This window comes from Jatropha curcas, chromosome 7, assembly GCF_041381405.1.
Source record: "Jatropha curcas cultivar XTBG-Jc1 chromosome 7, XTBG_Jcur_1.0, whole genome shotgun sequence".
NCBI lineage: Eukaryota > Viridiplantae > Streptophyta > Magnoliopsida > Malpighiales > Euphorbiaceae > Jatropha > Jatropha curcas.
Window position 1 is genome coordinate 4,019,342 of NC_143157.1, and position 27,892 is coordinate 4,047,233.

A 27,892-nucleotide genomic window follows, 5' to 3' on the forward strand; every position below is an offset into this window, starting at 1 on the left:
TACAGAAAAATTTTTTGAAAAAATACAGGTAGATAGCAGTACAAAATTGCCAAGCAACAAATACAACCTGCAAACAGCATGCACATCTAGGCAAAAACAAGAAACATTACAAATGCAACTGAAGAAAGAGAGGTATGGCAAAGTTGTTGAAGAATAACAATAACAACAACAACAGAGGAACAGAATACTGGAAGATAATGAGTTTCACACTGATTAACAAAATACATTTATAAACTGATGTAAAGAAAATAATAATAATAATAATAATAATAATAATATAACAATAATAACAGTAACATTTGAAACAAGCAAAAGTTTGCAACAAGCAACAAACCAAATCAATATGGCTTTTCTCCCAAACTATAAGAAGTTGCATGGTTATAGAGCAATAAAATAGAGAAGTAGATGGATATTACATCATTCAGCAATTTAAAAATTAATGTATGCCCAACGATTAAAAAAGATGAGAGTGACAAAAACAACTTTCCCACTAATATACTATGTGAGAGACAGAGAAAGAATTACCTGTTCTGGCTAATGTTTGACCCCTGTAAGACGCCCAAAACCGGAGTTCAAGGATATCATTACTATCAAAGAGATCTGTCTCCAAAGCATTTTCATCACGGCCAATTCGAGCAAGAAAGTTCTTCCACTCATCTGTCAGAGGATTCCAGATTATTTTCAGAGCACAAGCATGTAGCAGAAGAATACAATTCCTTGGACAATTTCAACTAGCTAAAAATACTATATGGCAAGGAAGACGATTAATCCAGAGAAGTGACAATCAAACTTTAGCAGACAGGAATATCTCCTCTTGAAGTATGTGCCACAACAGCACCAAAAAGTAGAGAAGTAAAGGCAAGACTTCTTGCACTATACTAGAGGGGGGAGGATATAAAAATATATCTATTAGAACAGGATTTACTAAACAACATGGATTGTTGATATGCTAGCATGGAAGTTGATGGAGCTCCTAGAGATAATCAGCCCAAATTCAAAACGCAAAATGGATAGGAGCAAAAGGCCTTCAGATTGGGAATACAACCTACACATTGTGGTAAACAGGGAAGGGAAGGGAAAAAATAGAGTAGGTATTCTACTAGATATGGTTTTATCGAGAAATAACTGGTATTCTGAAAAGAATATGAGATGGTTAAGCACTTAAGCTAGACTCTAACAGGATGGAATTGGCTTTTATTTAGGAACTTAGTGCATCAGTGTGGAAAGTTGAACACAATGACATTTGTAGGAGACAAAGAAGGGGAAAGCCGAGGATTGTGTGGAGTAAAAATGATTAGTATGTTTCTGAAGATGCAGTCCTAAACAAAATCAATTGCAGAAAACTAATCCCTATAGCCTATCTCCAATTGTTCAGGATTGAGACTTAATCAAGTTCTGTAGATCACATAAAAGTAATGCCAACCTTTTTGAACCACCAGACAAACTTCTTTTCACTTCAACCACTACCTTTAAGCAGAACTATGCAGCTATTTATACGGTCAACCAGTTTGGATTAAAGCTTAGCTGAGTTAAGTTGAATATATATTTTATAGTTGCACGTGTATACATCAAAAAAACAAAATTACAGTCATAATTATCATAAAGCATAACGTACATACATGGTTATAATAAATTTGAATAAAGATGAAAAACCAAATAAGTGTTAAGTTCTAAAAGAACAACATAGTGGTTCTTTAGTAGCAGCTAATGGCCTCAAAATAATTTTATAAATATGCCAACCAACTAAAGCCAAATCAGGAATGTGGATTGTGAAGAATGTAAAAAATAAAAATGTCCACAGAAAGCCTCAATGCTAACTAGGCAGCCTTCATCACCGAGGATAAGCATGGAAAACCAAATTAACTCTAGGCATACAAGTATGCAATAAACCACAAAATCAGACAGAAACAGAAGCATACATAGCACACCAATCAGCGAATACCTGGAAATATCTTCTGGAGGTAAAAAAGTAATGATATTCCATCCTCATTTTTCTTTTGAAGTTCAGCCATGCTATAAAGAACAGTCTCTGAATAATAAGGAGTGAACACACTGCAAATACAACATAAATGAATGAGAATGATAAATACACTGATCATAAACATGTTTTCCTGTGAAAACAAACTATTCTAAAGAAGTATAACCTGAAAGACAGCATTTCGCGGACTGGCCTTGCCTCAGGCATATCCATAAAAAGGGAATTTGTGAAGAACTGTAGCCTTCGTCTGGCTTCAAAATTTTTAGGAATATTTGAAGCAGATTCTTTTATAGTTAGAAGCGCATGCAATCTTCTGATCTGTTTTTTCTGCACATTTCTGAAGTTAATAAATAAATCTAGCCTAAAGTGAGAAAAGAAGTTAAAACTACTAAGATTGAAAACAAGAAAAAGACCATCAATAACATACCAACTCAGCATTTCTAGGCCATTTCAAGTCTGTAAACAAACGGCCTTCTGACCTTGCTTCTGACAGTAAATTCCACGTGTCATAGTGCTCCCTGCATTATTTTCCACATGGACATTTTTCAGCAGATAGTGTAACAAGCAGGTGCAACTCATAAGCAAACACAAGCAGGATTTGCAGACCTCATAATGACAGAAAAGAAATCATGACGGACAACATCATAGAGATCTTGAACAGCTTTAATTGCACCTTTTTCCAGTTCCGGTTTTTCAGTCTCTTTCTAAGGATGGAATAATAGAAATAGAAAGTACAAAAATGCTTATCAGAAATTTGTGGATCTAGTAAATATAATAAACATATAATGAAACATTAGCCAGTATCACAATAAAATGAATTGCTATTTCTATTTAAATTAGTCGGTCATTTTTTTATTGTAACACACACACACATGGAACTAGGGGAGCGCTTCTTGATGGTAGTGGAGGAGGCAGGGTTCACGAGAGATAATCATAGAGTTAGACATGTACAAGTGATTGTAAAGAATTGATATTTTAAGTAACAGATTACATCTAATACTTATAACTAATGCTAAGCTCTGATCAGTATTTAGATTGGTTATTATCAGCCAATGGTTATGCTGTTTTAAGCAGAAATCCATGTAGACTATAGGATAAGCATGTGGAAGATAAAAAATGGTACTGAATTCCAACCAAAACTAGAACTTATTTCTAATTTTTAATTGGTGCTAGCAGCATGCAAACCATATAAAACAGAGTTCATTCATAATGTTTCGCCACCTTCATTCAAAAAGGTTTAACACAGGCTTGCCTCCACTTAATATTGGCTATTTATCATTGTTCAGATCATGAATTTAAAATGTCATTTTGTTGTGTGTTAGAACTCAGGTGGAAAAACAATGGACTAGATCTGGAGCATAATAAATATCCTGATGGTATGTTTCTAGTTCAATTATAAAATCAAATATAAAACTAATACTATCGGAATCTTGTACCCACATTGCATAAATATAACTTGAGTACATGACATATAATGAGGAAGTTGAACCAACCAAAATGGCTTAGGCCATTTTTGTTAAAGTTAAGCTCAATTCTTATAAGCCCAAATATTAAATACATTGTTAATTGAATTTGATTAATTGCTCCTAGGGCCTAGATTCTTAACATGGTATCAAAGCCTAGACCTGAACTTGTATTGCATGAGGGAAGTTCCCATGTGGGGCGTACATATGCTGGTCACGTGGCAATTAGCCACTTGAGGGGGGAGTGTGAAGTATGCGGGTAATCCCAAATTGGATAAATATAATTTGAATACATGGCATGTAATGAGGAAGGTAAACCAACCAAAATGGCTTAGGCCATTTTGTATTAAAGGTAATCCCAAATATTAAATACATTGTTAATTGAAATTTGACTAATTGCTCCTAGAGCCTAGATTCTTAACAAAGATAAGGAACAAAAAACATAGAAACGAATTTTATCAACCTGAAGAGAATTTGATCAGTAACATGTAAGTCTGTTTACTCATGTTACTTTTGTGGACATAAATTCTGTCTTTTTCTCTTTTTACTTTTGTGGATGTTATTGGCTCGAACTGTTTCTAAATTTTGTTTTTTAATTGTGTGGCCATAATTGCATGCCTCGTGTACTTGACCATGCCCCCTTTTAATGAATCTGCTTCCTTACAAAAAACACAGATGCCTGTTGGGGGAAACAGGAATTTGTGTTGCAAAGTTCAAAAACTCAACCAAAGGTATATATGACATACCAAAATTCCCAATAGTGCAGTTACTCGTGAAATAATCAGTGACAGCTTATTTAGCTGAAAGCCATCATGAATACTCCTGTTCTCAATACTTGCTTGGATGTCACCATATACCCTTTCAACCCTGAGGTGGAGACATAAGAACAAAGACAAGGTTTTTATTCGTTGATGAAAAAATCAAATGTACATAAAAAGACTGTTGAGAACATTCCAATGCTTCAGTGAAACTTACCACATCTTGCCTTCACCTTCCAGTATTTCTGTCAGAATGAACTTAAGGGCATGATAGCATTCTTCAACTGCATACTTCATATGGTCATCTCTAGAAATCCTATCCCACAGCTCCTCTTGTGAATCTCTGCTTTCTACAGCAATATCCTTAGCTAAAAATATCTACATTAAACATATACATATATAGCAGATCAAAAAGTCTGAATTCACATAGCTTATGGAAATTGTTGAAAACACTTGATCTCACCAGAGAAAAAAAAAGAATAATTATATTAAATTGAAGATAATAAAGCAGCATATTGCAAAAGACCAAAGAAAGACCTTGCTGGAAAGAAGAAAAAGGGGCCACTGGACTAAAGGAAGCTTCCCAGAATTTTTGGGCATCAGAAGCAACTCCATTTCCCTGCCAGAGTAATAAATGAGTCATCAGCTAAAAGCAAGGGGAAAACAGCACTACTAAAAAGTACGCAGATAAATTTACAGTTGAAACATCAGCTTCTTCTCTTAGATAGATAATTTCATTCAAAAGTTTCCAGAAGAACACAGTCAGGCATTTCCACCATAGTTTAAGGAAAGAGACAATAGAAGTATGAAAGTAAAAGTATAAAATCTGTAGAAAACAAAGAAGAAATAAACATACATCCACTCTTTTCAAAATCCTCAGTTATAAATAGTTTATTCTTTTGCAATATGAAATTCGAAAGGAAAAATTACTATTTTGTCCCCTATATTTTTTCAAATAATTAGTTTGTCCCTGTACTTTTGGAATACACTAATTTTTCTCTATATTTTTGCCTTCGGTCTATTTTTTGTACTCTATCCGTTAAATGTCTTATTAAAAAAGACGAAAAATTGACATGAGTTTGCTCTTAACCCTAAAGCTTGCTCTTTAGCCCAATTACTGTAAGAGACAAATCGCAACAGACACAAGCTTTACCACCCGAAAAAAATGTGTAGTTTTAATAATTGTTATGGCTACAAGAAATAAGCAAGTAATAACAGAACACGAGAAAGAATAATTCAGTTCCAACATTCAGTAATGATCCATAACTAAAAAAATTAGAAAAAAAAATCATTTTCAACATCTACGATATGTTTCACTTGTGAAATATGTTCAAAAGAAAAGTTCAATATTTATAGAACAATTTATCAAATATGATACTCACAGATTAGTAATATAATCTTCTTCCCTGAGATTTTTTATAATCTCATTCCAAAAGGGAGAAAATCGAGCAGCATCAATCTTTCTTTTCTCCACAACCTTCCAAAAAAACAAAATTAACGAAAATCATTTTTCCACCATCTTATAGAACTACAATAATGCAGGAAAAGGTTAAAAAATAATATAGCAACAACAACGACTAACCCTTAGTCCCAAAGTAGCAGGGGTGAGCTATATGAATCATTTGTTTCCAATATCCACTTTCATCAATTCAATTCGAAGCACAGTTTAGTTGGAAAAAAAATTGAATGACTTTTTATAGAAAAGATATTTTGAAGGAAAATTTTAAAATCATTTGATATATTAATAAATAGAACAAAATATAAAATAGGAGACAACAGCTAAATAGGGTCTACATGAATCTTCTTTTCTCCATTTTGTTCTGTTCATAGCTATATCCTCACTAATATACAATGACCGTAAATCTTTCGCAACCACTTCCCTCTGTTAAGGAAAATCAGTATTCCTAGTTAGTTATTGATTTATAGTCCTAAATAGCCTAGGAATTTCTTGTATATAAACCTATGTAATTCATAGATAAATTATGTATCGAATGCAAATACAAATTCTTCTCAATTCACTATACCCTCCAAGCAATTCTAGGTCGGACCTCTTCCCTTTAGCACCCTCCACTACTAAAGTATCAAATGTACAAGCCAGGACATGTGGGGTCCATGTAATATATGATTGAACCATCTCATGCGTCCTTCTCTCATTTTATCTCCAACTTCTTTTGCACCTTTTGTCTGATGTGAGTATTCCTAACCTTGTCAACCTTGTCCATCCTTACGTGACCACACATCCATCTTAGTATCTGCATCTCCGCAGCATTCATCTTGTGAACATGATGTGCATATGATGCTCAACATTCACTCCCATAGAGCATTTTCAGTCTCTCCACCGTCCTATAGAATATACCTTTCACCTTATTAGATATCTTCCTATCACATAGTACACCTGTAGCACTCTTTCATTTTATCCATCCTACATGAATCCTATGAGAAATATCTTCATCTATACATAGTAACAATTAAAAATTATGGCATGTAGGTTATTATTAAGCTACCATTAAGTAGCACAAGTTTAAGCTCAATCGAAGTGTATCTTCTCGTAAAGCATGTCATATGGATTGAAAAAAAAAAAAAAAAAAAAACACAAGAAAATTAAAATACAAATGCAGAATAAAAAAAAAATTTCTAGACATAGAACAACAACATGCCATCAAATATTTATTCGACAGAGACCGCAAGTTTTGCCTCCATAAGAAGAATGGTATTGTGGTGCCTGATTACAGTCAATTCAGATATCTAGGCTTTGTATTTCAAAAAGATGGCATAGTAAATGAAGATGTAACACAGAATTAAAACTAGATGGATGAAATGGACCAATGAATGGTGAGATCAGCAATGTTATATAGAATATAATGTTGGGCTCCAAAGGTTCAACATATTCAAAAATGGATGTTGCAGAAATACGGATGTTAAATGGATTGTGATCACAGAACATTAGATAAGATTTAACCTAATCCAACAAAAGATGTATGTAGCAAACATTGGGAATAAAGTGAGAGGATGTTTGAGATGGTTTATTCGTGTCCTATATAGACCTTACATGCCCCGAATTTGTAAGCTTGATATATTGATGGTGGAGTGTGTTAAAAGGGAAGAAGTAGACCGAGGCCCATATGGAGGGAAGTTGTTTCAAAAGACCTACTACTTATTGGCACTAACAAGGACTTAGTTATGAACAAAAGTTAAATGGAAACACAAAAGTCATATAGCCAACCCCAACTAGTTTGGGATTAAAGCTTAGCTATTGTCACATGTGAACTCAACATAAATTATATAGGAGTGGAAAAGGAATGTCTACAAAATTTTGAAGTTTAGATGGATTTACCTGACCAGAAGCGCTTTCAGATGCCCTGCAAAATTGAAATAACTATCAAATGCAAGTTATAGCACAAAAGTAACAGCATAAAATAAAAAATGATGGATTAATTTTCAAACACAAGGCAAAAGAAGAAAAAATTAGAAGAAGTAAAGATTGTGATTGTATTGGATGAGAAAGAACACTTAAAAAAACCCTACCTATCGGGAAGTGGAACGTGAAGAGTACTCATGAAAGCCCCAGGAAACTCCTCAAACAATTTGTGAACAGCCTCCAAAGATCTAATCTGTAAATATTACATCATAAAAGCGTCTTCATAAAGAACTCAATCAATGAAAGGCAAATGAAAATAAGAGAACCAAACTCGAAATTAAGACTTACAAAGTATTCGCCATTGAATAAAATTACAAACAATTATTCTGATTTCTATAAGTAATTTAAGGAAATTCAATCTCCAAGACTCAAGAAGCTTAGAATTATAATCCATATATCATATGGGAATTACTAAAGATAAAATATAGTAGCTTTTAGTCCTGTTTTTTAAGTCTTGTATTAATGTTTATAAGTTGGCTTCATCTAGTACTTCACAACTTTTAAGTCTTAGGGATAAGTTAATGATTTCCAGCTTTGCTGAAAGATCTGTCTGTATGTCTATTGTTATGTTCAAGTCTTATTTGGATCCTCATTTGTGTGGAATAAAATCATCTTTTTCAGATAAATAAAAATATTATCCAAAAAGAAGAAATGAGATTAAATTATGAAGGATAATATATCCTCCTATAACTCAAGAAATATTTAACAATGAGAAACATGAAACATGAGCAAGAAAAGTAATTCCCTCTGAAAGAGTCGGATAATTCCAATTTTATAAGGGAGCCCAAATCTTCAGAGGATTAGGAACAGTTTCAAAAGCCTTACCTTAAAGCTTTAGGTTAGTTATTTAGTTTGAGCCTATTATATCTATGATGGGAATTGGTAATTCAGTTCTGCAATTGAATAAGGGCTAATTGTATTGAGAATCTGATCCCATCACACCTTGTCAATTCTATAATTTTACCATTGAACGCACAAGCTTGTAAATTTGTTTCAATTCTATCCAAGAATCAATTAGCATGGCTCACAGCCAACCTGGTATACTAGTTGGACGTCTGATTGGAGTAGTATCCCATTTCAGCTCTAACTGGTAGTGTTTTCACCTAATCCACTTTATCTCTCTTGCCAAAATGTGAACCACAAACCAGCCAAACAACATTATAAAATAAATCAGAGAGTAAGCTGAATATTCTTCAGTGTTGTTTACGTTGTCTTTGCGTGTGGATGAGAGGGATTAGAAGAGCTAAGAGAAAACACTAACATTTAGAGTCAAAATGGGGTTTAAATGGTTGTTTTTGGGGCCCACAAACCTTGCTAACAAATTTATGAAGGTCTGAGTCCAGTTAAGATGCCACGTAAATGGCGCCACATGCCATTTGCGCTTGGATACAATCAAAATTAATTCTAAAATGTTCTTGGTTATTGTATAAAACTAAAAGTACAGGATAGAATTTAAAAGGTACAACTTCAGGATTTATGAAAACATTAGCCTTTGAGTAAAATACTATGAGCCACACTTCTTTTCATCGCGTGATTCAATTCTACCCTGAGTAATGCCTAAGAAAGTTCAGGTGTGTAGCTAAATTCTATTATTTTATTTTTATCACATTACTTCTCAAAGTGCCTATGCAGAACATTCAAAAATTTCTCTTTATTGTTAAGTCCACTTCTCAATTCCCACCATTCTTCACTAATTGTCTGCCCGAATTTCAAAAAACCTAGCTTCCAAATCACCCAAAATCTAGCTTCAATATAAAGTAGTGTGGGCTGTCCTGCTCCTGTGGCACATTTACGCGTAAAAAGCAAGAGGGCAAAAGTAGATAAAAAATAAATAAATAAATAAATGAAGAACAACACTAATCTAGATGCATTGCGATAAAATGGCAGAAATATTAAATAACTTACTTCCCCAAGGCGGTCCCTTGCTCCAAGCAAGAATCCCCATATGGCAGATATGATTGTATAGAATATATGAATATCCAAAAGATATATCTGTCACATTTGAAGGAAAACAACAAAACAAAATTCTACAAGTCAGACAAGGAAATAAGAAATTTTTTACCACATTCAAAAATTCAGCAACAGGCTATTCAACCAACTCTCTGCTTCATTTACTTATTTAATTTATTGTTTTAGTAATTATTTATTTATCTAATTTATTTATTCTTTGAACTCCAAATGTATTACTGATTTTGTTTTGTATTGCAGAAGATCACAGATATTCATTATAGTCTGGCAACAACTATCCAAATCTTGCATAGGCATTTCAGTATAGGGATAGAGTGAGCTATTCTTATGTGGGTCTTACAAAGAGGAATGGTCAAGGATATAGTGAAGGTTGAAGGAATTTGTACTGGTAATTAAATTTCTTTTGATTCCATATTCTGTACTGCAACTAAATAATAGGGGAAAATGGTAGTACATTCCCTTGGAAAACAATTTGGCAAGAAGATGGGTTTTCTTTGTGGCGTGTGCTTCTATATCTCTGTCTGCCAGTTTTAACTGATAATATAAATTTATTGCATGTAAGAGAAGAGGAAAAATCTTAGGGTTATATCTTGATAGACAGCATAAGGATAACTGAATACAAATTGTGTACTGTTTGATATTTGATCAACCTCATACTGCCTAAGCATTGGCATATTTCAAAGGGGAATTACTGAGCGCACCCTGCACTCACAAATACATGGGATTCACCAAAATTTAAGGAAAGCAAATCCTACATTTATGTAAGTGAGAATACACTGCACCAGTGCACTGAATAATTTCCTTAATATGAAAGTGGAATGGGAGTATTGATGACAAGAAGATAGGTAGCTTGAATAGGTGTAACATGTAAATAATGGAGGCTATTTGTAATGAGACAAGAGAAAAAAACCTTTAGAGGGACTGACCCCTGCCAGGCCAAAAATAATGGAAAAGGAAAAAGCCAGTGTTAAAAACTAGCTCACTGGCTTCCTTCAAAATGATAATACTATAGTTGAAGCAATAATAGCAAACTTATCATTGCCAGGGAAGGATGATTTACTGTTAGGACGCAAATTCTTTTTCTTTAACTATCAGAGTAAGAATGACAAGTTGGAATGAAATGCTACTTACAGAGATAACAGGAGCCCATAAACTCGCAACGGTCAAGGCATTATGATTATCTGCAAGTACAGATCATAGAATTCACAAACAGCTAAGCAGCCAAATCATAACAGACAGCATGATGACAAGTTACACAACATTTAGGGAGCATGACAAATTAAACAACATTACTGGGGATGCAGTCATTTATAAAGTAAAAAAAAGGAATGTATCTGTTTAAGGCAAAACAACTCTTAACAGGTGTTTCTATTTCATAGATAACAAAACTAGTATTAGAAAGAGAAAAAATAACTCCCAACAAATGCTGAAAGCCTACTCTCAATGGCTGCAAATCAACAATTTGGATTAAATACTTAAACCCCAATTCAATTTCAAAAACATGGCATCTGATGTTGATAAGGTTGTTAGCACATTGACTCGTGATAAAAAATTAATAAAGCAAAACATAAAGTATTAAAAATTACCCAAAAGTATTGCCAATAAGTAATAACAAGATTCACCCACAGCATAAAACAACTGAAATTCACATCTCTTGCACACCACTTACATTCAAATGGAGATAAATCATGTCAAAAATTCTGCCCAGCATAAATATTAGTTGTACTAACAAAAAATCGACCATAATGATAACACAGGTTGAATTTCAATGACATAAGCATCATGCAAGGTTAAATATATAAGGTAGCTTTACTTTTGGATACTAGATCATGCCACGAATATTGCAGATTATCGGTCATGTTCACGATAAGCTTTGTTGGTTTCACCAATGGCTTGATCTGCCAATAAAAAATCCAGAAATGAGTCAAAAAAATAACTAAGTACTCGTCATCTCGCGTTCCCTCCTGGAGTTGATCACCCAGGTCCCCAAACTGTAACCAACTATTATTTTGTCGAACTAACCGCAAGAAAATTATAAATGATGGAATATAATATCACTAACCAGGAGAAAGTAGGCAAATGCAAATTTTGCACTGAGAACAACAAGCCAAAAAAGCATATACCTGCAAAATGAGAACAGCTTAAAAGTATCATTTAAGTATGTCTAAAAATGTCTATCGCACGAACTGTGAACAGAGAGTAAAGTATAAATAAATAAGACATGCAATATTGCAACTCCTCTTATCTTTTTCCTTTTTCTGTTGAGAATTGAGAATTTACTTAGATACTCTCTAGTTGTCTTGTATTTTGGAAGGAAATCTGCATATTAATTTTCAGTTAAGAGAGCTTGCAGTTCCAGTAAGTTAGTGGGGTTAGGCAGCAGGTACAGTTAGCTTGAGTGTTTAAGTAATCTGAGTATATGGGAAGTACCATCATGGTAAAGAATGCTTATAACCTGCCCTTTGTAATTCCTATTCTGTAACGAGAACTACATAAACACTAAAGAAATCAATGAAAGAGCCCTCGTGAAAGAGGTTCAGTTTACGGAACTTGTGTCTATGTTTGTGCTGTGTTTAAGAGTTTTCTGCTTTACCATTTTTTCCAATATTCTCATTGATGACAGAACAGGAGCCAGTATTGTCAAGATTTCATTGGAAACAGGGTTTTCAATGCAGATCATTTGTCAGATCAGTCACCCATGATACCATACAAGGCCACATAAACCAAAGAGTAACATATTAAATAGCACAACCATGAACGTTCCTTGACGAATTCATAGCAGGACTCAAAGTCAGATTTTAACAAACATTTAACAAAATACAGAAGATAAAACTACACTCAAGCTTCATCATCTAAAATAACTACTGATTGAAAAGAAATTGTGATTTCAATTCAGAACAATTCTTTTCTTTGTCAAACATAATTCATAATCTATGCCTGATAATCATTTTGAACTATGTGGACCTCCCCACACCCTCTTCTCTTTTTGGCTTCTATCCAGGCCATTACCATAAATCAGCATGTCTAACTGATATAGGTGTGAATTCATATTAGCCCCGTCAAACAGGAAAGTAAAAAATCACCCTATAAATCTATTACTGAAAGGTCTATTTTTAATACCCTGAATTGGAACATTCTTGTATACAGGAGAGGAGGGAGGAACTGGGGGGAGCCTGGCCTCCCCAAAACTCTAGAATTTGTTCTAATTTTGCTTTATAATTCAGTACCAAAAAAATTTTTTCTTCATTTTCACCTCCCCAAGTTCTAAAGTCTAGCTCTGCCCCTGCTTGTATCCATAGAACTTTGTGTTGCCAACAAACTAGAAAAATATTCCTCTTTAGCTTTAACTGTATGTTCTTTCTTCAGTCTTTTTCTCACAAAAAGAAATAAATATAAAAAAGCGAGCAAGCCCACACATTTGCGTGTGTGAGAGATAGAGAGATTACTTCAGGAAGTCACTGGTCCTCTCATACATGCCACGCCCAACATAGTACCGTTCCTTCAAAAGCAAAAGAAGAAAAAAAAAGCAGCAAGGTTGAGAAATACACCAGGTAACCAAAATAAATAAATAAAACACATGCATTCATATTTACACAAACATATATATGCCCAAACCAGATACAAAAAGAATTAGAAGAAAAAACAACCACCAGAAAGAAGAAATAAGAGAATTAAAAGGAAACGGAAAACCTGTCGCATCCACTTTAAGAAGCGAATTACGGGCCACTGATCACACTGATTAGTCATGCGGTGACAAGCCGGTATCCGCATGAGGAAACTAATAAAAAATTGAACACCAGCATAGATGCCTATAATGATCACATACAATCTGAAAATGACTGAACTTGAATTTTGTTTACTCTCTTCTTCAAGAGCTTTCCTGTATTTTGGCAAAATAAATAGAAACAAGGTGACTTATAACTCATACATGACAAGCATAAAATAGTTAAAAGGATAAATTATGGTTAGACATAACATACACATAAAGGAAGCATATAAAGACTGAAGCACCACTAAACCAAGCAAAACGAAGAAAAATCCGGGAAACAGCTACCCGACGTGTTGTAGAATAGGCGCCATACATCATGATTACATCTAATACACCTAGATCAATAAGTTCAAAACTTCAGCAATCAAAACAAATTAGTATAAGCATACAATAAAAAACACTTTCACATCAGTCATCCATAGCATTTCGCAACCATTAGAAATTAACTAACTAAAAAAAATAATAAAATCAGTTTATGCAATAAAGAATCATACTCTCCAAAAACTTCATGACCATAAACGTTGGACCGAGACTCAGAACTTCCCGCAGGGTCTTGGAGTTGAAATTTTGATTATTGAAAGCAAAGATGGTGAGTCCCTGGATACACAGAAAAAAATATTTGCAACCCATAAGAGTACTAAGACTTTATAAGTGAGAAAAGAAGCACCTCAAATGGATTTGGTTACAAAAACCAGAAAGTATGCAGTTGGAGAAAAGTGTCAGTGATACAGAAGGCAGAGCCAAAAGCATTTCGAGTGCAGTACACGAAAGAGACAGGCTAACCTGGAACATCATAACAAGAAATATCCACAGACGATGGAAACTATGGTAAAGATGAAGAAATGTCCGGTGCTCAACAAATGAAGTTTTCCCTCGTCGTTGACTTCCAGTAGTTTTAAGCAGATACTACAAAGATGGAAGAAAGCAAGCTAAGAAACGCGATAATATAACATCCAAATGATATAGAAGAAAAAGACATGGTAATTGAAGAGCAATAAAACCACAACTTTATCAATGTCAATGTTTCATAAAGGAATTATGTACAAGAGACTATCTTGCACAGCCCGCCAGAAATTGAGCATGTAAGACACACGAACAGAGTAAATTCAGAAGTGGACCTAACCAAGATATATAACCACTGATAATATAAATTTAGCATCTGTTTAGCAATGTAGTTAGGCAGCTTTGAACAAACTGCTTTTGCAGTGTACGGCTTTGCAAAACATTGTTTTAGAACGCTAGGGTTATGTTTGCTTATGGATGCTTATGGAACACAATCCTGGATTTCCAGAGAATGATTCCAAGATAATTAGGAAAAAAAAACTCATTCTTTAATTTCCAAGTATAATTAAGATTTAAAGAACTCGCTTTTTATTGTTTCCAGAGTTTCCTTCAAAACAATGAGATAAAGAGGATTTGTAAAAAATACAGTACAATTCTTCGTTGTACTGCGCTCTCCAAGTGTGCTTGTTCTCCCCTTCTTCCTTACCATGGAAAGTCTTTTTGAAATAACTCCAATGAGAAGAAAAAAGAAGGCGTTAAGAGACCCTCCTGGCCCTACCTTAGACACTCCAAATCATTGGAGTCTTTGAAGTAATTTCGGATCCCAGTAATGACACTCCCTCCTTTTCTTTTTTCTACTTATCTTCTTTCATATCCAAATATATTATGTTAAAATTCAATCAGAATTTGTGGTGCTAAACCAGTTAGCTCAGCATCTTGTTTATGGCAACTTACTGCAAGGGTACAAAACCCAACAGCAATGTTTTAGTTTTTCTCTTTCCCCCTTCCTTTTTCTATTTAGCAAAATAAATTAGAAAATATAGATTTTTTCAAATAAAAATCCAAAGATTAAACCTAAATAAATGTTACTCTTCATGCTTCCTATTTTCAATTGATAAATTCTTTTTAACATAAAAAATTTTATATTAACCTAAATAAAAATTTTTAACACAAATAGTTTCCTATTTGAAAATTTTAGTTTTCAGAACAAAATATGTTCAGTTTGAAAAATAAAAATTGTGAAACTATTTGTATATTTATATTTAAAGAATTGGCGGTTTCAATGAGATAATTTGACAAAAAAAATATTAATGAAAATCTTATCAAAGAGGAAATAGAAACTATTTGAAAAATGAAAAAATTTTTCAGTTTTCCAATTTTTCATTTGGAAAATGGAAAATTAAAATCTAGGTGCATGTTTACCTGCAGAAAACTGGAGTACTTTTCTAGAAAGGTTTTCCGAGGAAACTTAAAAACAAAGTTTTGTGTTCATATATGTCAGTTTCCCATTTGGAAAACTGGATTTGGAAGACTAGTTTCCCAGTTTTCCAAAACTTAATTAAGAATTCGAAAACAAATTTAAGTTGATTTTCACAATTTTCCTTTATAATGGAAATCAAGATTTTAACTGTTTTCCATTGTAAAAAAAGGAAATTTTCATAATTAAAATCCATAATATACATATATGACTTTTATAAAAAAATATATATTCTGGTTGAATAATGATAAAAAATATTTAACTAATTTTAAATTTTAAGTTATATATTTTTATTTTTCAATTTTTATATTGTACTTTAATATCTAATAAGTTTTATTATCATAAAATTTAATATCTATAATGATCATATTTAATTTCAAAAAAATTTACAAATTAATCATAAATTGATAACATTCTTATAAATAATACCAAATAAAAAAATTTAAAATAAAAACAAAGTTTTTGAACATGCTTTATAATATTTTATTTATATAAAGTTATGAATATTTTCTTTAATCTTTTATTATAATTATTAAAGTTATGAATAATTTTTTTTAATCTTTGAATGTAAAAATTTCTTTTATTATTCACAACTCAACGTCTTTTCCACTTTCTTTTTTCTATTCTTCATTCTCTAAGAAAACTGCTCTCTTAGAAAACAAAAAATAGAAAATAGAGAATTGTTTTCTGTAAGTGAACACACCCTAAGAGATGGAGAAGAAAACTAGAAAATAAAAACAAAAAATATTTGCAACAACTAAATAAGGACTAGGTGTTCCAGTTTTCCCTAAACCGTGGTTTATTTAACATAGTAAAAAATATTTGAAAAGACCAAAAATGGAGTTCTGAAAATTAGCTGCAAATTCAATACCGAGCATGCCCAACCTTAAAGAAGCAAAAAGGTTGATAAAAATCAAACCGTGAATTCTTAATGGATGTGTGTTCAGATGCATTCAGCAATTTAGTATAAGCTAACGCACTTCACAATAAGTAGGCCTAGACAGGTGCTGCCAACAAGCCTAAACCAGACCGGAAATGAACTGGGTCAAAGCAAGACCAGGACTGAGTCAATGGTTCCAGCCAGGTACTAGAACCTAGAGGTACCAGATCAACAGTCCCATCCCCTGCCAAACCAACCCAAACCAGCAATTCCAAACCAATTCTAGTTTAAATGATAAAAAAAAAAAAAAAAAAAAAAAAAAAAAAAAAAAAGAAGGACAAACAAACAATTTAAAATAATAATAATAATAATAATATAATAATAATAATAACCAGCCCAAACTGGATCCACCCTTCAGAGATTCCTCGAACTGGAACCAGTCAATGGCCAAGGCTACCTTAAGGTAACAAAGCCGAATGAATGACCAAACTATTCTCATCCCAGCTACAATCCAACAAGTTGGTTTTTCAAATATTAATCAGCAAGCAATCCAGTAGTTGTAAATTCCACTCAATAGTTGAATAAACTAAATTGAATTGTCGCAAAATGGTGTCTCAAAGCATTGAGCTTTCTAACATATTACCAAAAGGACAGCTGAAAAGACTTGAATTGTATGTTAACAAAATGACCAAATATTCTGCTGCAAGGTTGATTGCCAACAGAAAAGGCATGCCTTCCTTTTCTTTTTCTTTTTATTCTTTTTTCTTTATCAATACAAAAGAAAATCTATTAAGAAACAACTGTAATATGGTTCTGCCAAGAGGATTAGGACCATTTACAGGGAATTGCTTGACAAAAGACAGAAAATCCAAATTTCAAAAAGCTACACAGCTAGATACAACCATGAATAAGATTATTGTGATCACAAAGGTAAGATTAATATATCATTCAGGACCCTGGCAACTGTTAAAGGTGTTCCCATGGGGATGGTAAAAGCTCATGCATGGGTCACAAAGACTAAGTCTGAAAAAGACCGAACCAAACACAGAGACAATTGAACAATCAAAAAGTGAAATTAACATTGGAAAGTTGTGAACCTTTGTTCTTGGTTTAGGTCTTTGGAAAAAGGATGAATTTTTGCGCCATGGCCAACTAAGTTCAAAGCAATGAAGTGACCTGAAAAATGGAAACAGAAGCAGACAAAGTCAGTCAAGAATAGAGAAGAAAGTTTTACTATGTTCAAAGGCAAATCAAGGATGAATAACTTTGTGGTCTATTCATTTTATACTCATAAAATTAGTTGGAATACTCTCAGAATTCGATTTGGTTGTTTTGAAGAACAAAATATAAATTAGAAAAGCAAAATGTAATTTTCATTTCATTTACTAGCCTTGACTTAAACAGGTAAAAGTGTGAACATAATTTAAATTTTGTAACTGGACCATTTCAAGTACTGTCAATTACAGATAAATTGACAAATCATACCAACAGAAAAATTGATTCTTTTATGTAGACACATCCAATTTAAAGTAGCAACTCAATTCAGACTAACTTCTTGTCCAAATGCATGAATTTCATAAACTGAATTCATTTCAGAAAAGTCACTGGGTTTTCTACGGCTGTTAGAAAACACTCAATGTTAAAAGAAATCTTACCAAAAGTACTCATTAAAATCATCATAGTTTCTCCATGAAGAATGTGGTGCCCGCCCGTTCTCATTGTTTCCTGCTTCCTTTATATTATTGCAGGTAAGAAAAATATTAAAGAAACAAAACTGTTGTGTGATATAAAATTGCCTTTAATTTTACTGACTAACATGAAAATGATTATCAATCTGTCGCTAGTTTTTACCATGCACAAATAGGGAATTCTTATCCCAAAAGTGGAAAAATTGCTGAAACATATATTCCTTAATTTAAATAAGCATCGAAATCCACGACAAGGTAAGCTTCATAAAAGGATGCAGTACAGCAATCACCATGAGAATCAAACAGCAATGACCAGATTACAAAGACCAACCTCCTAAATGAATAACTTGGCCCCAACTCAAAATACACAAGCCAAAAAAAAAAAAAAATTAATAATAACAATAATATATATATATATATATATATATATACTTACTTGATAAATTACACGTATACCTTAACAAGACAAAAAGTTTAGACTAATTATTTAATGCAATTATTCATACAGAATATCCCAATATGAAATTGCTAAAGTCATATTATATATAAGTACCTACAAGTAGCCATGGTTCTCCTGCCAATTTCTTTTGTTCGAAGGATAGACAACTTGAGCATAATTAAGATTTAGAAGTCTGTTGTGTTTTATATAAATATTCCACAAGACATTGGTCACCTGATAATCCTTTCTTTGTTTGCCAAATTCAATGGCAAACAGTCCTTTTAATTATGTTTTTCCACCGAAATAACTCCTCAACTAAAGCAAAGGGCAGTTCACATCTTTGGTACCCAGAGCCAAATCCACAATCGAAAATAATAAAATATGTCGATGTATAGAATTTTCAAAGAACTGGATAAACATGATAACAAAACACAAAATCCAGGCAGAACAGCAACAATTAAGCCATGATCCCAAACTAGTTGGATTGGCTATATGAAACCTCTACTTTTATTATGCTCTATTTATAGCCACATCCTCACTAATGTCCAGTAAGACTAGATCCCAACTTGTCTCCAAACAGTAAAACGAGATAAAAAATTTAAAATCTAATGAAAACATATCCAGAACATCAAAAATGAGCAAATTCTCATTTCCATAAAACACGATATCAAAAGCAAGTTGGAAAACAGAAGAGAAAAATATGCATCACTTAAGTTACTGGAAAACTACGGAGGATCATGAAGTTCCACCTATTACAACCCTCAAAAGTCAGGAAGCACACTTTCTGTAAATGATATGTTCTGATCAATATGTGGCATTCTTCAAAAACATATTTTGATGCGGGTTTCCACGAGTGAAGGGAAAAAACTCAATCTACTATATTTATTAGCATTGGACCAAAAAGGAAAAAAAAAAAAAAGAACTAGCATAGCATGGACTTTCTAAACTTTCCAAACATACAATCCATTGAATAAATTTTACTCATCAGATGTTCCAAGACAAGGTATTACAATATTGACTCCCTAAGCTTTATTGTCTAAGACATCAAAAACGAAAACATAAAACTGTAATCAAACACCAGACAGAAAAATTTAGCATCATATTAACAAGATATCCAAAACGTAAATGAACTGTGATCCACCTCTATGTTTTTGCTTTTTTTATTTTGGCAGTAGTTGTGAGGAGATGAAACACTTCATAATATGAAAATAGAAAATCGTAAACAAATTAATGTCACTGACAAACATGACACTTACTGCTGCAACAACTTCATAGAGAGGAGCAATAACTTTATCAAGGAAAGAAGATGTTCCATCATCAAAACTGCAACTATTTGCAGGCTGTGCAATTTGCTGTCTCAAAATCTCATCCATTTCCCTAACCATCTGCATATCAAGTTTAATTCAAACATTAGGATCAGTACAAAAATTGGACAACAATTTTTAATACAATTAAACAATGATAATTCCAGCATTTAATGAGAGAACCAAGAAAAGATGCATCAAGATGATAAAAATAATTCTAAAAAAGAAAATTCAGAATAACAGAAGTCCATGATGAGAAATACATTCATCTAGTGTCAAAAAATTCAAAGAAGCTAGAAAAACAAAAAAAAAAAAAAAGCATCTGCTTAGAGAATAATGCACATGCAGCACAATAAAGCCAACGACTACTAACTCTTTAGAATTGACGTACATGATGAAATATATAGCACAGGCATTCTGGAAGGAATCTAATATTTGCAGCTTCCCCCCAAATCAGAAAGTACAGCGAAAGGAAGAGTAATTTCTTTTCCTTGCTAACAGACTCCAAACTGCAATACAACATTTTGACAAAGTAGTTGCCAATCATTGTCATCAGTTGAGAAATAAAAATTACAATTTCACCAGCGGCATAATACGTGTTTGAATTACATACTTGCTCCAAACTGGTTGAATGTGTAGATAGTTACACCATTTAATGTAATTCTCCAATGACTTCATGAATACCCTCTGTACAGCAGCCTCATCCAATTTCTGCCGCAAATCAAGCCAAGTAGCAAATAGTGAAGGATCACATTTTTTTAAAATGAATTAGATTTAAAAAGAAAAAAGAAGAAAAAAAAAAAGCAGCTACTAGAGCCTTTCTATAATTAGAAAGAACCAGCAAACCATATTACTAGAATATTGAATGATTGTGTGAGCCTATAGGCTTGATGCATGTGCCAAATTGTGACAACTAAGTACTATTACTGTCAAACTAGTAATGCATGCAAAACCCAAGTCCTAAACTTGACCAAGCTTGTGTTGGAAAGAAAGACACATTTTCACTTTTTGTAATTTTTCTGCCTAGATGTTCCAGAAATAAGACACTTAAATAATCAATTTTACATTTTGTTAACATCACTAAATAAATGCATTTAATTTCTTTACATAAAGGACTGTAGCCAGTGGTATAATTGGTTGTGGTTTAATTGAAATTGCTTTTGCATGTAAGCACCCCAGGTTCCACAGCTAAAACCCATTACCCCGCACTGTTGTCCCCCAACCCAAAAAAAAAAAAAAAAACAGAGAGAGAGAAGAAGAAGAAATGTCAACCATAAGACCCACAACCAGATTTCAAAACCACAATAAACCCAAGAACCTAGTAACATTCAAGGAGCCAACAGCACTGAACTTCATCCTTATGGTCACCTCCACTATTAGACTCATCCTCCATCAATCATTATATTTGCAGTCACATCATGCCAGAATCTTGAAGGAAACTCACAGAATTCTCTTAAGAAATTTAACTTCGCAGATCTCCATGATTGAGCACCTCCACTCATCCAGAACACCACTATAAAACCCAAACTTTCTGATCTATCAGAATCCTATCACATATCTTACTGCAAAATGCCCTATGATTTCCAGAGATTGCCAGATTCTCAATAGACCACCAACCCATGAGCCATCCAGCAGCGATATCCTAGTTTTTCCCATTCAAATGCCTCCAAATGTACACCAGAATGCTATTGTTTCAAGCATCACAGATTCTGCCCATCCAAATCTTAAAATATCAAGATATTTTTAAATTTATGACAACAACTTGAGGGATTTTTAGCTCAAGATTACACGATGGATGATCATCTTGCAATTAGTTGAGGAAAAAATAAGTAGAAAACAACTCTGTCTCAATTCTAATTCATTGCTTCTGATGGATCTTTTCCCTTTATTCTACTAAATTAGATTTATATTTTCACAAAGTCCATAAATTTTAAATCCTTTTTTATCATCGTATACCATCTTTGCTCTAGCTCTCATTCCCTTTGCTCCTATAACTTGGATGTTGTTCGACAAGCAAAGATGTTGGGTTTAAGTTGCTAACAATCCGATGAGATTCCTTTTAAAATCATTGTGTTACTGAAGTTCTGTTTATCAAAATATTACTTGATGTTGTTAACATAATTTAGTCTGGGTAACAATCAATATTAAAGGAAATTCTAACATTGTAGCAATATATTATATCAATGCCCCAGAAGCTGCATTTGCTAATGAGCCACACTCTCAATACCAACACACGTACCCTTACATCCCATCATCAAATTTGTAAGTAATGAAATACTTATATATGAAGAAGCAGAATGTAGCTGCAGTCCAACAGATAACAAAAAGAACAGTCAAAGTTGATTAGCAAACCATGGATCCTATTCATACCAGGGACATTAAGATAATATCAAAAAGTTAGTACATGTGATTTCTTCTTTCCTCCCTTCTAATCTCTTCCTTTCATCACTCCTACATCTGTTTCTCATAATTTAAAATTGACCTCTTCAGAGAAGTAGATGCAGTCCAGTATACCTCATACAGGAGAAGCTCAAGATGTAAACATGATCCAAGCCCATATGGTAGAGGAATTAATCTTATTTCCTCAATTAAGAATTTTAGGAATAAGAAGCTTGGATGAGAATTTCTACATTTTGTAGTTTCTTAATTATTATCAATATCATTTCTTCATACAAAGATTCCATATTGCACGTCATAACTGGTTTAATGGTTGAACTAGTTAATTTTGTGTCCGAGAATCAAGGGTTGAATATTCAGTACGACAGGAAAATGCACTCATCAAAGCATGGGAAACATAATAGATATTAGCAAACTGCATTGTCCAATGGCTAAACAATCAAAAATCATTAAACAACCTTTGGTATCTTCTTTTGAATTTTCCTATAGAAAGCACTAAAAATAATAATCAAAATCAATGAATATCTCATTGAACTTCTTGAAAACTGAGAAGTAACATGATGCAAGCTTTTTGAATTTCACTCCTCATTTCACAGTGAAGACAGATTAAACATAAAATGGAATGTAAGCGGACCCCTCTCCCAGTATTGCATGAAGCAAAGTTTTTTGTCTTTCCCTTCTAGGACAAATGATATGAAGTTTAAGCCAAGTAATCATATGTTCCAGACAGGTGATTGCAATACATGCAATGCCAATTAAAATCATTATGGAAACGCATATAAAAATAAAGAGTTCAATCATCAAGCCCAAGTAAATTAAATGCATGCTACTATTTAAACAACAAAATATATGCTGTGAACCACAAATATAAGGTCAACCATCAACAATAGCATTAATTAATATAATATAAAAAACCTTCAAAAGTTTGTGGACCATTAGAAGCATAAACTACTAACTCGCATGATTAAAAATCCAATGAGAAGAAAGTAAACAAGAATGGTACTTCTAAATACCAGCTTGCATGATTAAAAATTCAATGGGAAGAAAGTAATCGAGGACTGTCAGGAAAATCCAGGTTATACCTCTCCAAGAAACTAAACAGCCAAAACTTTGCAAAGTTACAGACAAAAGGAAAAGATTTTGACAAAGGGCATTATTGACCAATCCAACACAGCATCTTTCAAAAAAAAATAAATAAATCATTCAAACTTCTAACAGAATTGCATTAGACGTACCGGTTCGGTTTCATCAGGCACACCAAGGCGGGATTGCTGATTTGCAAGGAGGTGAACTATATGTTCCCGCTGGTTCGAAACATTGTCTTTCTGGTAGCCATAAAGTTTGTGAACTTAGTACGTCAAAAGAATGCAGTTTTTAAGAGAATTACATAAAAATTCAAGGTAAAATGAATGTTAATAATATGAACGAACAAGACAATTATTAAATTAGGAAACTAAGAAGGAAACAAGTTAGTTTAAATTCATTGCACCATTACTCTTCTCTATAACATTATGATTCTCCAAGAAGAACCAGCTAATCAAATACCCATAAATACAGGAAAAAAAGTGTATCCTCTTTCAAATATGTAGAAGGAATAAGAATGCCAAGTAAAGAGAAAGAACCAAACTGACTTAACACACTTCCACATATCCTGGAAAGGCCAAACTTAAAGCAACTTCTGGACACTAGACATGTAATTATCTACTTCGACATTCCATCCCTTCTTCCATATTCTCCCAGTACAACAGCATAAGATTCATAATTCTTGAAACAGGTTGATGTAGAACCAGAAAGAATAAATCTAATTAGGTCTACACAATCACAAATCCATACAATTCCTTTCTTTATATATTTATATTTTTTTCCTAAAATAAGTACTCCTAAAACCTAGGAATAGGATTTGCTTCACAGGTCCAATAATGTCATGTTGCAAGCTCTCCATCTGATTCTGAATCACCAGCTTTATTTTATTTCGGGTTTTAGTCCATTTAATAGAGAGGTTCATCCCGTTGTTATACAAATAAGGTGAAAGGATGGACAAGGACAACAAGTCATCAGAGTGCAAATTGAATGTACTCCATATCACTTAAAGACGGCCCAAAAATGATTAAATGGAAATCTTTCCAATTTCCATTCCATGGAGTGGAAACTGTATAATAAATCAGATTGCCAAAAAGGAAAGTAACGCTGACGAATCAGACAAATATTTTAGCATAGTAAATTACTAAGAGGATTGAACAAGTAAACTTTTCAATTATACATTCAAGATTCCTAATACAATTAAACAAAAAAATTAAACAAAAAAGCTAACTGTAGGAGTTACTGGAAAGTTTTATAATTCTGAAAATTATAATCATATATGTACTCAGAGCTGCGATTGGTCCCCTCTCTCACAACTTACTGGTACGATTATATATCAGCATCATCAGTAGTCCAAAGAGAAAGACATGGAACACAAATAGATCAACCTCATAATTCATATTGTCAGAAAAAATAAATACAAACCTGAAACCCAAAAACATACTGCAGAAAATCAAGCATATCCGCATTCCTTGTAGCAGGAACAGGAAAATCAGCAGCCAATTCTGGCAACCCAGGGAAATATTGTAAAGCTGACACAGCCGCTCTCACCTGCATAAATTCTGTAGGATGAAAAATGCATAATGACAATAAAAAAACATGAACATGAGACAAGAAAGGAAACTGCTTTACCTCAGGGAAATTCACAATAGCATTTGTAATAGTTGGAGCATCCAGAGGAATAATGTTATATGCAATTAGATCCTCAGTCATAGCAGCATCTGATTCAATCACTCGCTTCAACTGCAAAAATGTAGCAATTTTATAAAGTATAACTAGCATCAAATAAAATATGTTTTATGTTGGGTGAGAATCCATGTACAATTTCATTAAGCATGCAAAATTACCACAGAATAAATACCAAAAGAGAGAAAAAAATTATGCAAACAACACAAAAATCCAAGATAACAAGAGTAAAGACTTGAGAAATTTAGAATTGTTGAACCACATTTAAGATAGTATTTATTTGGAATGACAGTAATTCCTTACCACTTTAGATTCTTACTTACATGCACACTGACTCTATTCAGATGCCATTAATTTAATACTTTAAGCCTCAGGTGTATTCTGTAACATTCAGCTTTGGTGTTACAGGTTAGCTGAATGTCTATAAGAGCATTTTATTTAGAAATATTATTTTGATTTCTCATTTGCCCTTATACAGAAACCTAAACAATATATCATGTTGATTTCCCCCTATTTTTTAGTTAGTTAAGAGGAACAGATAGATTGTTGAATAGGGAAAAGTGCCTCCCTCTACGCTTACTGATTATTGATTTAAAAAGATAACATATTCTTTATTGATGTTCCACATCTTGTAGATTTTTCTATTTCAATTGTTATGACTGAATCCCTTTTCCCCCCTTTTCTGATACCATCTAGGGATCATCTTTAAGTATCAAAAACAGAATGAAAAATAAATAAATATACAATTGCCTCATTGAAAAGATACAACTTAATTTATAGCATGACATGCAATACAAAATTTTCTTTATTATTGGAACCAACCTCTTCAGGGATTTCCTTAGTGAGCTGCTCAAGCACCGATCCTAAGACCCTCAGAGTTGCAAAAACTCTTTTCCTCTTCACTGTTTTTCGCTCCAACCTAGATTGACAAGTCAAAAGCACACAAAACATTATGAAACAAAAGAAGAGGCAGCCAAACATCACAACATAGCTTCAAAAAGGCAATAAAGATCAATAAGGTTGTAGCTTTGACTAAAATCCGAAGAATGTCATACAACTTGGAATAGAAAGTGATCAAGCTATATAAATCCAGAAAAAAAAAAAAAGAAGAAAGCGACTTAGTTCTCCATCTGAATTAACTAGATATGCATCAATCTTTGGTCAAATTACCATTACAAACTTAAAAAACTAAAGTAAGATACAATCACAATCATTAATGTTAAATCCAATTCAACTCTACAAACATATATATCAAATAATTGATTTCCAGTATTCTGAAATTTTGTAGGATACGCATTTAGCTAGTAAACTGTATCATAACTGTGATACACTCTAGAGAAAATTTAAGAATTATTAACAAGCAGTTCAACAAAGCAGAACAGTTGCAATGACAATTGTGATAGCATGTCCAAAAATGAGAGCTATCACAGACCTAATGTACTGGTCACAGCTATCACTGTATAATTTTGTTTTCAAATAATAACAAAATTCCATTCAATGGATTGGATTCATTTGCAAGAATTCCATTAAAATACAGAAAATAGAACCAATGTGGGTGAATAAAGGAACAAACTAAGGATATTAAAGTCACAGTTCGAAATATGATTTACTAATCAAGTTTGAAGCAGATCAAACTAAAATGAACTTTGAAATCTAACCTTTCAATGTCACCATCAACATAGCAGAGAGTAGAAAAAATTAGAAGAAAACTAAATATTTTAAAGAAACCATGACTCAAAGGCAAGGATCATCTCAAATTAAAAGACATATAAATCTGTTGCTCATCCTAAAACATACTCGCCAAGGTTTCCACTAAAAGTGCCAGACTCCCTCAGCTTCATTTCTTCTTCTCGTAGCTTGTCTACATTGTTCCTCTCTCTGTAAAGCTTGTAGAACTCTTGCAAACGAGCAATATCCTGGCTCCTATCAATGGTTCCACCATCTCTCTTTGCAAGCTTTTGCTGAAATTTTTAAGAGAAAGAAAGAAGGCACATGATATTAGCACATATCTAAGAGGAAAAGCGAATAATTATTAAATAGCACCAGACAGGTGATATCATAAAAATTCAAATGCAGAAATTAATGCTAAAAAAGAGAAAGATCCAAGAATGTCACCACATTGGGGTCATACTGGTAGTAGAGGTGGGAGTTCAATACAAGGCTTTAAATATTTGCCAATACATTATGCACACTAAAGTGGCAATCAAGTTTAACTGACACAGAACTGTGATTTTGCATTCTCAATGTAGAAGTTTGCTACCCGCAACAGCTGTTATGCCTAGACATGCTAAAATTGTGTGGTTTTTACCAAACCCATTTCTCACCTGCACAGCACCCAAAACACCTGACCCTTCCTTTGAATCAAGTTTTTGAGTAACAGAGTCCGATATGGTGTCACATAATCAGTTGCCACTAGTGAATTATTTTATAAAATTGACAAAATGGCTCAAGTTAACATCAAAAGAAGAATTTAACTAATATCATAATAAGTTCGTATTTCCAATAATTTATAGCGAAAAAAGAATAGTTTATTATAAAAATTAATTTTTTTGAAGGAAAAAAAATATACTTGAAGGGTGGTAATACTAAAAGAAACAAATAAGGGGTTGATGATTTAAATAAAAATTAAAAGATGCAAACTTCAAAAGAATTTGCATTAAAAACATATCGCTTATATTATATATAGGGCTGAAAGATATGCTCTAACATAAATTAAGTCAAGGCCACTATTGTCTGGCCTAAGAAGATTAAAAAACTAGAAGATATTATATGCTCGGCTTACAAAGGGGAAAAGATACTTGATT

General features: G+C 33.0%; 1 protein-coding gene across 1 annotated transcript in view; it reads right to left on the reverse strand.

Moving 5' to 3' along the window:
• The window catches only part of GSL10 (glucan synthase-like 10), a 48,115-nt gene that overhangs the window by 18,202 nt on the left and 2,021 nt on the right, over positions 1–27,892 (reverse strand). Inside the window, exons 4-33 of the mRNA XM_012237846.4 lie at positions 26,886–27,049; positions 25,911–26,007; positions 25,035–25,145; positions 24,828–24,953; positions 23,558–23,647; positions 20,539–20,636; positions 20,317–20,434; positions 19,878–20,006; positions 18,150–18,226; positions 17,592–17,670; positions 14,138–14,260; positions 13,849–13,951; positions 13,566–13,689; positions 13,276–13,465; positions 13,032–13,084; positions 11,648–11,708; positions 11,399–11,483; positions 10,717–10,766; positions 9,523–9,609; positions 7,725–7,810; positions 7,534–7,558; positions 5,582–5,676; positions 4,737–4,818; positions 4,417–4,577; positions 4,188–4,308; positions 2,585–2,682; positions 2,406–2,496; positions 2,145–2,305; positions 1,943–2,052; positions 526–657 (exon numbers count right to left, since the gene is read on the reverse strand). Coding sequence (XP_012093236.1) covers positions 526–657; positions 1,943–2,052; positions 2,145–2,305; positions 2,406–2,496; positions 2,585–2,682; positions 4,188–4,308; positions 4,417–4,577; positions 4,737–4,818; positions 5,582–5,676; positions 7,534–7,558; positions 7,725–7,810; positions 9,523–9,609; positions 10,717–10,766; positions 11,399–11,483; positions 11,648–11,708; positions 13,032–13,084; positions 13,276–13,465; positions 13,566–13,689; positions 13,849–13,951; positions 14,138–14,260; positions 17,592–17,670; positions 18,150–18,226; positions 19,878–20,006; positions 20,317–20,434; positions 20,539–20,636; positions 23,558–23,647; positions 24,828–24,953; positions 25,035–25,145; positions 25,911–26,007; positions 26,886–27,049 — 3,127 coding nt within the window. The remainder of the gene's footprint in view (positions 1–525; positions 658–1,942; positions 2,053–2,144; positions 2,306–2,405; positions 2,497–2,584; positions 2,683–4,187; positions 4,309–4,416; positions 4,578–4,736; positions 4,819–5,581; positions 5,677–7,533; positions 7,559–7,724; positions 7,811–9,522; positions 9,610–10,716; positions 10,767–11,398; positions 11,484–11,647; positions 11,709–13,031; positions 13,085–13,275; positions 13,466–13,565; positions 13,690–13,848; positions 13,952–14,137; positions 14,261–17,591; positions 17,671–18,149; positions 18,227–19,877; positions 20,007–20,316; positions 20,435–20,538; positions 20,637–23,557; positions 23,648–24,827; positions 24,954–25,034; positions 25,146–25,910; positions 26,008–26,885; positions 27,050–27,892) is intronic.